At 39.3% G+C, this 18,501-nt stretch overlaps 1 protein-coding gene across 10 annotated transcripts in view; it reads left to right on the forward strand.

Moving 5' to 3' along the window:
• Nucleotides 1–3,417, forward strand: part of RAPGEF4 (Rap guanine nucleotide exchange factor 4) — a 320,273-nt gene extending 316,856 nt beyond the window's left edge. For all 10 annotated transcript variants that reach the window (XM_084999522.1, XM_021075197.2, XM_084999527.1 and 7 more), the window contains one exon: nt 2,146–3,417. In XM_084999522.1, coding sequence (XP_084855648.1) covers nt 2,146–2,273 — 128 coding nt within the window. In that variant the 3' untranslated portion in view covers nt 2,274–3,417. The remainder of the gene's footprint in view (nt 1–2,145) is intronic.
• Nucleotides 3,418–18,501: the final 15,084 nt, after the last annotated feature.

The raw sequence follows: 18,501 nt of genomic DNA on the forward strand, positions 1-18,501 counted from the left end.
AAAATCCAGCTAGTATCCATGAGAATGTGGGTTCAATTCCTGGCCTCAATCAGTGGGTTAAGGATCCAGTGTCACCAAGAGCTGTGGCGTAGGTCACAGATGTGGCTCAGATCTGGTGTTGCTGTGGCTGTGGTGTAGGCCAGCAGCTGTAGCTCCAATTTGACCCCTGGCCTGGGAACTTCCATATGCTGCAGGTGCAGCCCTAAAAAGACAAAAAAAAAAAAAAAAAGTTTATTAAATGACTGTGCCTCTTCTTCCTTCCAAAATGAGAACAGCCTTGCACATCAACCATTCTTATGTAGATTCTCCTAGAATTAAAGTGTCTTCAATCTCTTCATCTAGTAATTTACCATATGTATAGAGACATGGTCATAAAGCAGTTATACAAGTGAATATGAGGATACATAAGTGATTCCAGTCTAAAACAAGGGTCTATATTCTAGAATTCATGGCCCTTCAAAAGGGGTCTAGGAAATTTCTGAAATTAAATGCAAAATGCTGTGTGCCTAAGAAAGTTCAAAGCCTTGAGAAGGTTCTCCACGAGGTCCAAGGACCCAAGAAGAAATTGAGTTAGAATATGTTTTGTTCCATAAACTTCTTTGAAAGTAAATCCTACATTCTCCTACATCTTCTCCTAGAGACGTGGGGGGAAATTAAATATATATATACATAAATTTGCACTGCATTTGTTGAAGTTATCAGTAACTGCTGGTAAACAACAGCTGCTCAGCTCTGAAGTCAACAGTCTATAGATAAAGCTATAGGAATAGATTCATAAACATTGTGGGAATATGTACAATGTAATTACAGTATATTGTACATGTAGAGTACACTGTCAGTGACAAGCGAGGAAATTAAACACTATGGTATTATTTATATGCGATAATTATACTGATGAGTTTCTTCTTAGAGCAAGTGAGGGCCTTTGTATCTTCTCTCTGCTTTTCTGTGTTCAGACCTGCAGCACTCCCCTTCACCCCTCATGCAGATGGCATTCTAATTGTCTTTGGGAGTGGTGTGTGGATCTAAGAACAGATGGGCTGCAGAAGGTGGTGTGCTGTGGTGCAGAGAACCCTGGTCCAGAGTCCAGGCTGGCTTGGCCACTCCCAGTGACCCACCCTGGGGATCCACGGGGCAGAGGCAGCCCATGGTCCACAGCAGAGATGCTGGGTCTAAACAGAGCATTTTTTTCCTTTTTATGTTGAAATAGTGTCACCATTAAAAAATGGAAGAATTCCTGGGGAAGAAATCCAGATTTCTCATTTCTCTAGAAAAACAGGAAGATCCGACAATTCAGGGTGCGGACCCCGCATCGCATCAGCACGAAGGAACCAAGTAGTCCCTTCTGAAGGGAACTGTGTTTCCAGCTCACCCCTGTCAGACAGCCTTCCTTATTCACGTCTGTTCCCAGAGTAGGGATCTGGGCATTTGATCCTTCTTTCAGCCTGGTTTTAGGGAAACTGGTTAACTTCAGTTAGTTCTGTCGCTCACGTGCTTTAGGGAATGGATGAGAATAGAATGGTAATTGGGATTTCTGAACCTACAGCATCAGAGAATCAAAGTTCTGACAGAAGACATGACTTCAGCCCCTGAACTGATTTTTTTTTCTTAATATGGACAGTCTCTAAGAACACACCATCTGTGTAGCAGTGCTATCTATACATTGTATGCAAATATCAAGGGGAATCAGACTTACTAGACTCACTGGCTTGCTTCAGTTCAGCCCAGGTGTTAAGTGCTTTTGTTAGGAGCTAATGAAAACTATGTCTTTTTGCCATTAGTCCTCATCTGGATCAAAGGGAGTAGAGATCAGAGTGTGGAATGTAGGTGGGATGGCAGGGGAAACAACTTTAATGTAGCACCAGGGGCTGTCAGGCTGTGCTTTCGCTTTTATTTGGTGCTTTTTTTTTTTTTTTTAAATATGCAATGCAAAGGAAGATGATCAAAATAGGTATTCTGGGGAAGAAAGGGTGGGAGGGAGGAGATGGAACATCCAAGCAGAAACATTTCAGTGAATATGATATGTTGAAATGTGTGGCTGGAACCCAGGAACCCATGATCAATATAATAAGTTGGAGAAAATAAAGCTGTATCTTGTACACATATATTATGCAACACCAATTCTGCCCTTTTCTCTTTGAACAGATCCTGATGCAGCTCAAGCTAACAAGAACCATCAGGATGTCCGGAGTTATGTACGGCAATTAAATGTGATTGACAACCAGAGAACTTTATCACAGATGTCACACAGATTAGAGCCTCGTCGACCATAGATATTTAAAGTGCCCAGAACAACAGTTTGCCTCCAGTCCACAATCTTTCAAAAATGCCATTTATGCTACCACTGACTGTATTGTCCCTAGAGAATTCTGTAAAACAAGCAAAAATCCATCCTGAGACATCTCAGGGCTACATTCAGCTTACCAGCACCATGAAAAGAGAAGAAATTCTTTGACTTGCATACAGCTTGCACACTGTAGCTTAGAAATCCCCAGTTTGTAGTCACCCCAGTTTATTTCCAATTGTGCCATCTTTTTAGCTAAGACATAAGACCAACATGAAGAGTTTGGTAGAATTATCATTGTCAAGAGACGTATCAAGCTCCTGACATTTTTTTCTAGGAATGTTTACAGGATGAGATGTGCTATAAATGGTATTTATGTGGCTACATCAGTGGTGGTGTAGTTTCCTAATTTTTAACTCAATATCTTGATTTGAGCATGGGTTTTTTGGAAGGTGTTGAGAAATCCATGTAAATCCAAATTAGAGGCTATATTCTTCCATCTTCATAGTCTTACCTTTGAAGGAATTGTACCTGACCACATTGCTATAAAACATTATGGCTATTTATGTAACTTAGGGAGGACTGGTCTGTAATTTCTGAATGACATATAGAAAAACATTTATGTTTACAATTTAACTTTTTAAAACTTACACATCAGGATTACATACAGAGGAATTCCACTTCAAGGTTCTTAAAATTGCCAGCATTAAGATTTAAAAAATGACATTTCAAAAGAGCACAACATGCACAAAACATTTTTCAAAATTAAAGTATTTTCCTGGGCATTAAAAAACCTTTACTATTGGCTAATTATTGTTACTGATTTAAAAAAAACACATATTTTCTGGACTCAAATGTTATTACAAATATCTTAATTTTCAACAATTGTTTTGCACTTTCAAATAGATTGTAAATAGTTCATTCAAGCAATGGTATAGAGTTATTTATTTGCTATATAATAGATATTGTGCCAAATAATTACTTTTTATTTATTTTATTTAGTATGTAATTTTGGAGTACATTTTTTCCTGTTTTCACAATTAGGCTACATTTAATGTGTAGGAATTGTATGTATGTATATCTTCTGTAAATACCAGCTAGTATCTTCATTAAATATAATTATGACAAGAAAAGATGGGTTGTTGTCAATTCCTATAATATGGGAGAGAGACTCATTTGTTTTGGAGGGGTCCTGGATTTTTTCTTTTTTAATTGAAATAAAGATCACATACTATAAAATCTTACTACATACTATACTTTTTAAAAGTATACAGTTTGGTGATTTTTAGTATATTCACATATTCACAAGGTTGTTCAGCCATCATAACTATCTAATTCCAGATCCCTCATCCTTTAAAGAAACTCCATACCCATTAGCAGCCACTCATTTTCCTCTCCTACTTGTCTCTGTTAACTACTAATTTGCCTTCTGTCTCTATGGATTTACCTATTCCAGACATTTCATACAAATGGAATTATAACAACATGGAGCCTTTTGTGTCTGGTTTCTTTCACTTAGAATCATGTTTTCAAGGTTCATCCGCATTATGGCAGTATCAGTACTTCATTCCTTTCTATAGCTGAATAATATTCTATTATTAACATATTATTCACATGTTGTTTGCCCATTTACCAATTGATGGACACTCAGCTAGTTGCCACTTTTCAGCTATTAAGGATCTGCTGTTGTGAAGAGCACAGGATTTTAGAACTGCCTGTTATGAGTCCTATCCCATTTCTCAATGATTTGAGTGCTTGATATACTAGCTGATAAAGAGATTTCCAAAACTAATTTCATGATGCATGATCTGTTTTTTAAAGTCATCATTTACCAGAGTGTGTTCCAGGCTCTACTAGTCTCAGAAGTGCACAAACTGTTCCTCCTGAAACACACACAATTGTAAAGCAAAACACAAAACCAAGATGATATCTTCCAAAAATTCGGGGCATAATATACCCCATTCTTAGAAATGGTTGCCAGTATTCGTCAACATATTAAAGTCTCTGAGAAGTGCTGCTGTAATCCCTTTTAACATTCCACAGTTGAAGCCTACTTTGAGAAACGCTTAAGCAGCCAAATGTCTGTGTTCATTTATATGATAACAGGTCAAAGTCCTCAGGTGCAGGGGTGCTATTTTATGCAATATTATGCCTCCTCTCCAGATGTGAGCACAAAGCCTAGAATTTACTAGAGAATTTTTTTAAAGTCCCTGAATAATCTTTTAGAAGTCATTATTGTTCAGCATTTCACTATCTCATAGACCTCAATATCAGCTGCAAATTTCCCTTCTACAGTGGTTTTCTACCATTATCAAGTTTTCCTTTCCTAGATAATTTTTAAAGCTGGCTAATGAAGCTGATGGTCTATCCCTTGGGCATCCTTGCTCTTGTTTACTCTTCTTTACGCCTGCCTTATATAAAAGCTGGTATCCTCCCCGACAGCTTCTTTCTACCAATTCCATGGTGACCGACACCTTGTGACCTTATTTTAATTTAGTTTCCACATTATTCAAAATTAATACATACCCTCCCATGTATATTCCCCTTGGTCTTCCAAATGAGAATAACTATTGCTCTACTTAATAAAGATAAGAGATTTTTAATTATGTCTGGCTTCTTTGAAAATGTATTAAACTCCATTATTCAAGATAGCGACAGTGAAGTAAAAGAATTCTCACGCTAAAAATGGAGAGTAGTAGCCAAGCAACCCTTCCTAAAGCAAGAGATGCAGTTAATATTTTAAGACTTGCAAACAAGCCAAGAGAAAATGAGATGCCTACAGGGTCACAAGAAGGATAATGAGGTTTGCTGGAAGACTTGAGAAAGAAGAAAATGTTTTTACCAAAAGCGCCTGTGGAAAATTATACATTTAAGTGTTTAACATACCTTCTTAGCAAGGTCACTGGCACGGTGTACAGGAGCTAAGCTTTTCTAACAATTTTTGAATGCCATGCAGGTTAAATAGATTTCTCCTGAATTCAATGGCATTTCCTCTGAAATATGAATGCAGATCAATGACTACCAGTATGAGAAAATTAAACGAAGTGTCATTCTGGTTTCAAATTGCGCTTATAATTTTTTTAAAAATCAGCATAGAATATGCAGTGTTGTAAAATGAGCCCCCACCTTGAATAGCTTTCCTTTTGTCATCAGTCTAAAATGTATTCCATCTCTTGCTGTGGAATAATCTTAATTTTCTCTATTTGTTCTACATGGAGAAGAATATGGTATTAGTTAGGCAGGTCACAGCATCGATGACTTATGAACTAGAGAAGAACCTTTAACTTGGTTTGATATTGTTAGTTATATTTCTATTCATTCATTCATTAGCTAAATAATGACCGAGGGGCTTATGAGCGCTGGCCCTCTATGAGCTCAGGATTCAATGTGAGAAAAACTGGATGGCTCCCATTCTCCTAGAGCTTAACACCTAGTGGGGGAGACAGAAGAATAATCAAATAAACAAATAAACATAAAAACTCTTTCAAGGAAGGATGTGGGGCTGCCAGATCATGTAAGGGGATTTAACCTGATCTGAGGTGAGGAACTCTTTTGTATAGAGGGGAGTTCTGAAGGATGAAAATGCCAGCTAAGTTCTGAACTGGTAATCTCCATGTGCCGTGGGAGCAGACCTAGAAGTTCTGAAGGATGAAAATGCCAGCTAAGCAGAGAGAGGAGGGAATACGTTCTAAGGAGAAAACAACCTCGGGGGGCACGAAAAATGGAAGAAAGACAGCTCACTGTGGCAGAGCAGAAAGAGCAAGGATGAGCAGGCTCCCAAGATATGCTGGAGACCTAAGATGGGCTCACAGTGTGCAAAGCCTTGCAAGGCCTTTTTAAGAAGCTTCATCTTTGACCCTACAGCAGTAGGAAGCCCGAAGTGCTTGAAGGCAGAGGATTGCATTCCTAATGGCAGCCCTTATGGGGCAGGGCCATTTGCTTTCTGATACTTCACTGTTGAGGACACGTCATCCCTAATTCTTTAATTAATTATTATGCAGACGTAAAGGTAGGGGGGCAGAGGGAATGGTCCATAACGGCAAATATTAAAAACCAGTGGTGAACCCAGATAATGGATCCTCCTCTTTACTTGGTCTACACTGGGCCACTTTTTAATTTTTTGTTGTGTAAAATACATTTAGTGCAAATTTACCATTCTAACCCTTTTTGAGTATACTGTTCAGTGGCATGAAGTACCTCCCCACTGTTGTGCAACCATCACCACTATCCATCTCCAAAACTTTTTCACCACCTTTTTTTTTTTTTTTTTTTTTTTGGTCTTTTTATCTTTTCTAGGTCTGCTCCCACGGCACATGGAGGTTCCCAGGCTAGGGGTCTAATTGGAGCTACAGCTGCCGGCCTACGCCACAGCCACAGCAATGCCAGATCCTTAACACACTGAGCAAGGCCAGGGATTGAACCTGCAACCTCATGGTTCCTAGTCAGATTCGTTAACCACTGAGCCACGATGGGAATTCCTTCACCACCTATATTGAAACTATTAAACAATAGCTCCCCACTCCCCGCCCCGCCCCCCACCTCCAGCCCCTGGAAACTACTACTCCACATGTATGGATTTGGAATTACCTCATGTAAGTGGAACAATAGTTGTCCTTTAACAGACCCTAGAGAGGACTGGAGTTGGCTGCATGGAGATAGACTGAAGGGACTAGAGGGCCACATCCCAGGGAATGGTTAGAGGGTGTGTAGTACAGAGCCTGGGTACTCCATAAAAGCCACATTGTTCACACGTGCCTGTGTGTGAAGGGAAGGGCAGGACCCCAAAATAGCAAGCCCCATTTTTGGCATGCTCACAGCAGACACAGCTCCACCTCTACATATTACGGGGGCACCTCGCACCTATGGGTTGCCCACACGCAGAGATGGAGCTGAAATCTGAGCCAATTACCAGAGGCTGTGCAACTTGAATGGATTCACACAGCTGGTAGCTTTGTAAGTGCAGCACCTGCAGGACATCTGAGCAGATTATTGGTGCTCCCTTGGCTGGGGTGGGCCCAGTGTTAGCAACAGGCTTTGTGGGTGGGCACATAGGGAAAGAGGCCAGGCTCTGAGCTAATTCCTGTAGTTGCCATGGCAGGTGAAGGTGTACAACTGTGACGGTCCTGTGCCAAGCTTCAAGGGCTCTTAGGCAGCAGTTTTATGAGCAGAGGACTTGAGGGACACCTAGGCCTATTGCCAGTGTCCCGACAGCTGAAGAAAGGCTGAGGGCAGTGCCAACAAAGTGTACTCTCTGAGCCCACACACTGGGCCACAGAGCACAGTTCCTTACGGACTCCTGCAGAAGAATACTCAGTGGCTTCTCTCCCAAAGGGAGCACTCTAGTCCCACCCAGCTGACAATGAAGTTTAGAACCAGATCTGGGGGCTTCTACTCCGACAACTGGAGAGGAAACCCTCCTCCCATCAGGGCTGTGACAGCCACAAAGCAAAGAGGAGGCCCTGCTCAACATTTAGCGCACACTCTGGTCACCACAACAATCACACCCCCTATCAAGGAGACAATGGCCAGCACACAAAGAGGAAAGATATAGCAAGCATTCATATTAAAAACAGTATTTGGGAGTTCCCGTCATGGCACAGTGGTTAACGAATCCGACTAGGAACCATGAGGTTGCGGGTTTAGTCCCTGCCCTTGCTCAGTGGGTTAACGATCCGGCATTGCCGTGAGCTGTGGTGTAGGTTGCAGACACGGCTCAGATCCCCCATTGCTGTGGCTCTGGCGTAGGCTGGAGACTACAGCTCCAATTCGACCCCTAGCCTGGGAACCTCCTTATGCTGTGAGAACTGCCCAAGAAATGGCAAAAAGACAAAAAAAAAAAAAAAAAAAAAAACAGTATTTGGAGTTCCATTTGTGGGGCTCAGCAGTTAATGAACCCCACTAGTATCCATAAGAATGAGGGTTCGATCCCTGGCCTTGCTCCGTCGGGTTAAGGATCTGACGTTGTCATGAGCTACGGTGTAGGTCACAAACTCAGTTCAGATCCCACGTGGCTGTGGTTGTGGCTGTGGCTATGGCTGGCAGCTATAGCTCCTATTTGACCCCTAGCCTGGGAACTTCCTTATGCCATAAGTGGAGCCCTAAAAAGCAAGCAAACAAACAAACAAACAAAAACAGCACTTGAAGAGTTCCCTGGTGGCCTAGCATGTTAATGATCTGGCATTGTCACTGCTGTGGCTCCAGTCACTGCTGTAGCCAAGGATTTGATACCTGGCCTGGGAACTTCTACCTCAAGGCATGGCAAAAAAAAAAAACCTCAGCATTTACACCAAAAATGTTAGACTCATGCAGGCTAAACAGGGATGCCCCCACATAAAAACAACCCACTAAGACCACAGTAGAAAACTGTCTCTCCAAAATCATGGGGTCAGAGAAATACAAGTAAAATGAAGGAGCAGAGGAACTACTAGTTTCACTTAAAAGAATAAGAGAATTCCCTTGAAAGAGCAAAAAATCAAATTGTCCTCACCAGTCTATTAGACTCCTGGTTCAAAAAGGAGGTAGTAAAAATGCTGAAGGAATTTTAGAAGGTTATCTATAGAAATGCAGATCAGGGCAGATGAAACTCTGTTGGAGATGAGGAGACAAGATAGCAAAGTAGATGGACTTGGCCATGCCTCCTTTCATGGAAACATAAAAATCACAACTGCTGAATAATTATCAACAAAAAATAATGGAACATACCAAAATATATGACACTTCCAAAGACAAATAAGCAGCCACCATGAGATGGTAGGAGGGTAACTTCTGTGATATAAACAAATGCCATAGCCACTGTGTGGGCAATCTACAAACTGGAAAATAATACATTGCAGGGGTTCTACCACAGGAGAGAGACTTCTGAGCCCCACATCACATTCCACATCCTGAGAGGAGGAGCCCTCAGAGCATTTAGCTTTGAAGGCCAGCTTTGAGTGCAAGAGCTCCAAAGGACTGGGGGAAATAAAAACTCCACTCTTGAAGGATGCATACAAGGTTTCACAGGCACTGGGACCCAGGGCAAAGTGATGACTCCATAGGAGCCTGGGCCAGACCCCTACCTGTGGGTCTTAAAGGGTCTCCTGGGGAGATGGGGGTCAGCTGTGGCTCTCTAAAGGAGTGAGGACACTGTTGGGAGGTCCCAGAAAATAACATATGAGCTCTACTAGAGGTCACCATTTCGGCACTGATACCTGCTCCCACCCAAGAGCCTGAGGCTCCAGTGCTCTGATGCCTGAGGTCAAAAAACCAAGTGTGAACACAGAACCACCCATCAGCAGAAAAGCTGCCTAAAGTTGTCCTGAGCCCAAAGATGCCTCTAAACACACCCCTTGACATGGCCCTGACCACCAGAGGGAAAAGACACAGTTCCAGCCACCAGTGGGCAGGCATTAGTCCCTCCCACCAGGAAGTGTGTACCAGGCCATGGACCAACCTCACCCACCAGGGGGCAGACACCAGAAACGAGAGGAACTACACTTCTGCAGCCTGAGGGACAGAGACCAAAAATACAGAAAGTTAAACAAAATGAAAGGGCAGAGAAATATATTCCAAGTGAAGGAATAAGTAAAACCTCAACTAAGTGAGGTGGAGATAGGTAATCTACATGAAAAAGAATTCAGGGTAACAGTAGTAAAGGTGATCTAAAATCACAGAAAAAGAATGAAGGCATAAACCAAGATACAAGAAATGTTTAATAAAGAGAAGATTAAAAAACAGAGGTGAGGAGTTCCCATCGTGGCACAGTGGTTAACGAATCCGACTAGGAACCATGAGGTTGTGGGTTCGTTTCCTGGCCTTGTTCAGTGGGTTAAGGATCCGGCGTTGCCACTAGCTGTGGTGTGGGTTGCAGACACGGCTCAGATCCCGCATTGCTGTGGCTCTGGTATAGGCTGGAAGCTACATCTCCGATTAGACCCCTAGCCTGGGAACTTCCATATGCCACGGGAGCGGCTCAAGAAAAGGCAAAGAGACAGAAAAAAACAAAACAAAACAACAAAAAAAAAACAACAGAGGTGAAAAATATAATAACTGAAGTGAAAAATACAATAGAAGGTATAGCAGAATAAATGAGGGAGAAAAATGAATAAGTGAGCTGGAAGATAAATTGGTGGAAATCACCACTATCAAACAAAATAAAGAAAAAGAATGTAAAGAAATGAGGACAAAGAGACCTCTGGGACAACATTTTAATGCACCAGTATTCACATTAATGTGGTCAGGGGAGAAAAGAGAGTGAACGTGTCTGAGAAAAATATTTGCAGAGATAATACATGACAACTTAACTAATGTGGGAAAGAAAACACTCATTCATGTCAAAAACACACAGTCCCATTCAGGATGGACCCAAGGACTAACAGGCTGAGGCACATGTTAATCAAACTGACTAAATTAAGAACAAAGAGATAATATTAAAAGCACAGGGAAAATATATAAATAAAAACAAATACTATAAAAGGCAATCTCCATAAGGTTATCAGCTGATTTTCAGCAGAAACTCTACAGCCCAGAAAGGAGTGGAACAATATATTTAAAGTGATGTAAAGCAAAAACCTACAACCACAAGCCAGCAAGCCTCTCATTCAGATTTAAAACAGATCAAAAATTTTACAGACAAGCAAAAGCTAAGAGAATTAATAAGCACCAACCAACCAAACCAGCTTTATAACAAATGCTAAAGGAACTTATCTAGGTGGAAAAGAAAAGGCCACGATTAGAAAAAAGAAAACTATGAAGGGGAAAACTCACTAGTAGAGGAAAAAAGAGTAAAGATAGGAAACCATCTGCAAACAAACACAAATGTCAAAATGATCAATTGTGAAGAGCACAAATATAGGATGCTGGAAGTGCATTTAAGAGACCAGCAAAACTTAAAACAATACTGTGTGTGTGTGTGTGTGTTTATAGACTGCTATGTCAAAATTTCATGGTAACCACAAACCAAAAATCTACAGTAGATACCCAAAGAAGGGAAAGCAATCCAAAACAACACTAAAGATTGTCATCAAATTGAAAAAGACCTGTAAAAAACAAATCCAAAACAATTAACAAAATGGTAATAAGAACATATATATCAATAGTTACCTTAAATGTAAATGGATTAAATGCTCTAACCAAAAGTCACAGACTGGGAGTTCCAGCTGTAGCTCAGTAGGTTAAAAAGCCAACTAGTGTCTATGAGGATGCAGGTCCAATCCCTGGCTTTGCTCACTGGGTTAAGAATCTGGTGTTGCTGTAAGCTAAAGCACAGGTTGCAGATGCAACTCAGAACTGGTATTTCTGTGGCAGTGGTGAGGGCCAGCACCTGCAGCTCCAATTCAACCATTAGCCTGGGAACTTTCATGTGCCACAGGGGCAGCACTAAAAAGAAAAAAAAGATGATGATGATAATAGTAGTAGTCACAGACTGGTTGAATGTATACAAAAATAAGATCCATATATATGTTGTCTAAAGAGACCCACTTCATACCTAAGGATACAAACAGACTGAAAGTGAGAAGATGGGAAAAAGGCATTTCATGCAAATAGAAAACAAAAGAAAGCTGGAGAGGCAATAGTCATATTAGACAAAAGAGACTTTAAAGAATTTTACAAGAAGGACGTTACATAATGATCAAGGGATCAATTCAAGAAAAAGATATAACAACTATAAATATATATGCACCCAACATAGGAACACCTCAATATATAAGACAAATGTGAACAACCATGAAAAAAAGAAATAAAAAATGACACGACAATAGTGGGTGACTTTAACATCCCACTAACAACAATCCAGACAAAAAATCAATAAGGAAACGCAGGCCTTAAATGACACATTAGGAGTTCCCATCATGGCTCAGCAGTTAATAAATCCAACTAGGATCCATGAGGATGCAGGTTTGATCACTGGCTTCACTCAGTGGGTTAAAGGATCTGGCATTGCCATGAGCTGTGGCATAGGTCACAGACTCAGCTCGGATCTGGCATTGCTGTGGCTGTGTTGTAGGCCAGTGGATATAGCTCTGATTCGATGTCTAGCCTGGGAACCTCCATATGCCATGGGTGCAGCCCTAAAAAGACATTTAAAAAATGACACATAAGACAAGATGGACTTAATTAATATTTATAAAACATACCACTGAAAAGTAGCAGAATACACATTATTCTAAAGTGCACAATGGGGAGTTCCAACTGTGGTGCAGTGAGTTAATGATCCAGCTTATTTCTGTGGTGTTGCCAATTCAATCCCTGGTCCAGCACAGTGGATTAAGGATCCAGTGTTGCCATTTTGCCTAGGTCACAAATGCAGCTTGGATTCAATCCCTGGCCAAGGAACGAATCCGACTAGGAACCATGGGGTTGCTCAGTGGGTTAAGGATCTGGCGGTGCCGTGAGCTGTGGTGTAGGTTGCAGATGTGGCTCGGATCCCACGTTGCTGTGGCTCTGGCATAGGCCTATGGCTACAGCTCCGATTCAACTCCTAGCCTAGGAATCTCCATATGCCGCAGGAGCAGCCCTAGAAAAGGCAAAAAGACAAAAAAAAAAAAAAAAAAAAAGCCTCTGGTATACAGCAAAAGTAGTTTTAAGATGGAAGTTTATAGCAGTACAATCTTACCTCGGAAAACAAGAAACATCTCAAATAAACAGCCTAATCTTACACCTAAAGCAACTAAAGAAATAAGAACAAACAAAACCCAAAGTTAATAGAAGGAAAGAAATCATAAAGATCAGAGCAGAAAAGAAAACAAGAGAGAAAAAAAATCAATGAAACTAAAAGCTGATTCTTTGAAAGATTAACACAATGGATAAACCTTTACCCAGACTCATCAATAAATAAACTTAGAAGCCCAAATCATAAAATTAGAAGTGAAAAGGGCCAACTACAACTGACACAACAGAAATACAAAGGATCAAAAGAGACTATTAAAAACAACTACATGCCAATAAAATGGACAAGAAAATAACAAATTCGTAGATACAACTTTCTAAGACTGAACCATTAAGAAATAGAAAAGGTAAAGAAAAAAATCACAAGTACCAAAATTGAAACAATTATTTAAAACTGCCAACAAACAAAAGTCCAGGACCACATGGATTCAAAGGAGAACTCTATCAAACATTTAGAAGAGTTAACATTTATTTTTCTTTTTCTTTTTTTTTTTTTTTTTTGGTCTTTTTTTGTTGTTGTTGTTGTTGCTATTTCTTTGGGCCGCTCCCGCCGCATATGGAGATTCCCAGGCTAGGGGTCCAATCGGAGCTGTAGCCGCTGGCCTACGCCAGAGCCACAGCAACGCAGGATCCGAGCCGCGTCTGCAACCTACACCACAGCTCATGGCAACGCCGGATTGTTAACCCACTGAGCAAGGGCAGGGACCGAACCCGCAATCTCATGGTTCCTAGTCGGATTCGTTAACCACTGCGCCACGACGGGAACTCCAACATTTATTTTTCTGAAACCATTCCAAAAAAACCACAGAGGAAGGAACACTCCCAAGCTCATTCTATGAGGCCACATTCACCCTGATAGCAAAATTAGACACCACAAGAAAAAAAAAAGCAATGTAAAGACAATATCACTGATGAAAATAAAAACAAAACTCCTCAACTAAATACTAGCAAATCAAATTCAACAATATACTAAAAGGATCATATCCAATGATCAAGTGAGATACACCCCAGGGATGCAAGGATTCTGAAATATCCACAAATCAATGTAATAGATGACATTAACAAACTGAAGAATAAAAAAGAGATGATCATCTAAATAGGTGCAGAAAAAGCTTCTGACAAAACTCAACACTCATTCATGATAAAATCTCTCCAGAAATGGGCATAGAGGAAAACTTCCTCAACATTTTAAAGGCCATATAAGAAAAATCCACATCTAATATCATTTTCAGTGTTGAGAATCTGAAAGCATTTCCTCTAGATCAGGAACTAGACAAGGATATCCATTTGACACTTTTATTGAATATAGTTCTGAAAGTTATAGACAGAGCAATCAGAGAAGAAAAAGAAAACAATCAAAACAGGAAAAGAAATAAAACTATCACAATCTACAGATTACATAATACTATACATAGAAAATCCTAAAGATATACCAGAAAACTACTAGAGCTCATCAATGAATTTAGTAAAGTTTCAGGATACATAATTAAAACAGAATATTCTTCCATTTCTTGCCTTTTTCTTTTTTTCTCTCTCTTTTCTCTCTCTCTCTCTTTTTTTTTTTTTTTTTTTTTTTTTTGTCTTTTTATGGCTGCACCAGGACATATGAAAGTTCCCAGGCTAGAGGTCAAATCAGAGCTTCAGCTGCCAGCCTACACCATAGCCACAGCAACCAGATCTGAGCTGCATCTGTGACCCACCCCACAGCGCATGGCAATGCCGAATCCTTAACCCACTGAGCAAGGCCAGGGATTGAATATGTGTCATCATGGATACTAGTCAGATTCATTGCTGCTAAGCTACCACGGGAACTCCTACTCTTCCATTTCTATATACTAACAATGAAAGATTGAAAAAAGAAATTAAGGGGACCTCTCCTTTGCCATCACATCAAAAAGAATGAAATACCCAAGTTCCTACTGTGGTGCAACAGGATCTGTGACATCTCAGCAGTGCCAGGATATAGGTTCAATCCCTCGGCACAGCTGGTAAAGGATCTGGCATTGCTGCAGCTGTGGTGTAGGTCACAACTGCAGCTCAGATCTGATCCCTGGCCCAGGAACTCCATATGCTACAAGATGGGCAAAAAGAACAAAAAAAATTTCAAAAAAAAAGAATAAAATACCTAGGAATAAACCTACCTAAGAAGGCAAAAGACCTATACTCTTAAAACTATAAGAAACTGATAAATCAAAGATGACACAAACAGATGGAAAGATATACCATGTTTTTGGATTGGCACAATCAATGTTGTCTAAATGGCTAGGTCGAGAGTCCAACTGCTGTCACTGCAGTCTCTTCATTGCTGTGAGTTTGATCCCCAGCCCAGTGCAGTGGGTTAGAGGATTGGGTGTTGGTACAGCTGCAGCTTGGATTCAGTCCCTGGCTCAGGAACTTCCATGTGCCATGGGTGCAACAATGAAATTTTTAAATTTTTTAAAATAAAAAAAAGGCTAACTACCCAGGCAATCTAAAGACTTGATGTAATCCCTACAAAATTACCAATGACATTTTTTTCACAGAAATAGAACATTTAACAATTTTTATGGAAACACAAAGGAATCCAATAAGCCAAAGCAAATCTGAGAAGAAGAAGAGAGCTGGAGGAGTCATGATCCCTGACTTCAAACACTACTACAAAGCTATCCATTAAAATAATATGATGTAGACACAAAATAAAGATCAACAAAATAGAATTTAAAAGCCAGAAATATAAAATAAAAATAAAAGCCAGAAATAAACCCAAACACCTATGATCAATTAATCTATACCAGAAAAGTCAAGAATAAACAATGGAAAAAAGACAGTCTCTTCAATAAATGGTGCTGGGAAAACTGGACTGTTACATGAAAAAGAAAATATTAGAATACTATACATACACCAAAACAAACAAACAAAAAACCCAGGAATGGATTAAAGACCTAAATTTAAGCCTGGATTCTATGAAACTCCTGGAGGAAAATATAGACAGAACATTTGTTGACAAAGATTGTGGCAATACTTTTCAGATCTACCTCCTATAGTAACAAAAATTTAAAAAAATTTAAAAAAACACGAATGGGACCTAATTAAACTTAAAAGGTTTAATTAAGCCATAAACGAAAGGAAAAGACAATACAAAGAATGGGAGAAAATATTTGCAAACAAATACAAATTCCAAAAAACAAGGGATTTATCTCCAAAATATACGTTATATGACAATATCAAAAGAACAAAACAAAAAATGGGCATAAGACTTAATTATACATGTCTCCAAAGAAGACATATAGACAGCCAAAAGGCACATTGAAAAGATGCTCTATATTGGTAATTAGAGAAATACAAATTAAAACCACAGTGAGGTATCATATCATACCACTCATAATTGCCATCATCAGAAAGTCAACAAGTAATAAATGCTGGGAAGATGTGGAGAAAATGAAATCCTCCTACACAGTTGGTTGGAATATAAGTTAGTCCAGTTCCTATGGAGAACAGTAGAGAAGTTCCTTAAAAAACTAAAAAAGATCTAATATATGATTCAGAAATTCCACTGTTGAGCATTTATCTGGGAAAGACAAAAAGTAAGTGGAAAAGATACATGCACCCCAATGTTCACAGCAGCAATATTATTACCCAAGAAATAAAAACAACATAAAAGTCTATCAACGGAGGAATGGATAAAAAAGATGTGGTAGATACACAAATGGAACATTACTCACCAAAAAAGAATGAACAATGCAATTTGCCAAAACACAGATGGATGTACAAATTAACATACAATGTTAATACAAGTCAGACAGATATATACAAATATTGTATGATATCACCTACATGTAAAATAAAAAAAAATTGAACTAGGGAAATGATTTATAAAAGAAAAACAAACTTTTAGTTACTAAAAGGGAAAACGGGAAAGGATAAAATGAAAATTTGGGATTAGAGATATAGAAAACTATGTATAATATAGTTTAAACTCTTATGTTTAGCACAGGGAACTATGTTCAATATCTTTTGATGAACTATCATGGAGAAGAATCTGAAAATGAATACACATATGTATGTCTAAGTGCATCACATTTCTGTGAAACAGAAATTAACACATCATTATAAATCAACTATATTGCAATAACAAAATTTTGGAAAGACCATTCTTATTTTTTAAAAAAGAAATATAAGTTGAACACAGATGAAAATATATTCCATGTTCTTATATAGGAATAAAAAATATTGTTAAAATGTCAATACTCCACAAGGCAATCGTCTGATTCAATGTAGTCTCTATCAAGTTACCTATGGCATTTTTCACAGAAATTAAAAATGTTTAAATATCTATGGAAACATAGCCAAAACAATCTTGAGAAGAAAGGAGCTAGAGAAATCAGGCTCCCTGACTTTAGACTATACTACAAAGTTACAGTAATCAAAACAGTATGATAGGAGTTCCCACTGAGACTCAGCAGTAACAAACTTGACTTGTATCCATGAGGACATGGGTTCAGTCCCTGGCCTCACTCAGTGGTGAAGGATCCAGAATTGCTGTGAGCTGCAGCATAGGTCGTAGCTGCAGCTTGGCACAGGCCTGTGGCTGCAGCTCTGATTCAACCCCTAGCCTGGGAACTTTTATATACTGTGGGTGCAGCCCTAAAAAGACAAAAAAAAGGGGGGGTATGATACTGGCACAAAAACAGGCAAACAGATCAATGCAACATGATAGAGATCCTAAAAAAAGCCCATATGCTTAGAGACAATCTATTACAAAGGAGGCAAGAATATATAATGGAGATAAGAACTCAATAAGTGATGTTGGGAAAACTGGAGAGTTACATGTAAAAGAATGGAAGTAGAACATTCTCCAACATCATATGCAGAAATAAACTCAAAGGGATTAAAAATCTAAATGTATGACCAGATACTATGAAACTGCTAGAGGAAAACTTAGGAACAATACTCTTTGACATAAACTGTAGCAGTATTTCTTGGATATGTGTCCTACAAGAATAAAAATAAAAACAAAAATAAACAAATGCAGCCTAATTAAATCCAAAAGCTTTTGCACAGCAAAGGAATCCATAAATAAAATGAAAACACAACCTATCGAATGGCAGAAAGTATTCGCAAATAAGGAAACCCAGGAGGGCTTAATTTCCTAAATATTTAAACAGCTTATTCATCTCAATATAAAAAAAATGAAAAATTGGGTAGAGGACCTAAATAGACATTTTTCATATGAAGATATACAAATGGCCAACAGGCACACTGAAAAGATGCTCAAAATTGGGAATTATTAGAGAAATGCACATCAGAACTACAAAAAGGTATCACCCCCACCCCAGAATGGCCACCAATGAAAGTCTACAAATAATAAACACTGGGAAGGTGTAGAGAAAACAAAACCCTCCTACACTGTTGGTGCCAATCTAAATTGGTTCAGCCACTATAGAGAACAGTTGAGGTTCCTTAAATAATGAGTAACAGAAATACCATATGATCCAGCAATGCCACTATGTGGCACACACCTGGAGAAGACAAATACTCTAATTCAGGTGGACCCATGCAAACCAATGTTCAAAATAGCACTATGTATAATA

The sequence above is a fragment of the Sus scrofa genome, chromosome 15, assembly GCF_054392235.1.
Source record: "Sus scrofa isolate SSC_HxYL_T2T_F1_AM1 chromosome 15, Sscrofa_HxYL_maternal_Yorkshire_Landrace_v2.0, whole genome shotgun sequence".
NCBI lineage: Eukaryota > Metazoa > Chordata > Mammalia > Artiodactyla > Suidae > Sus > Sus scrofa.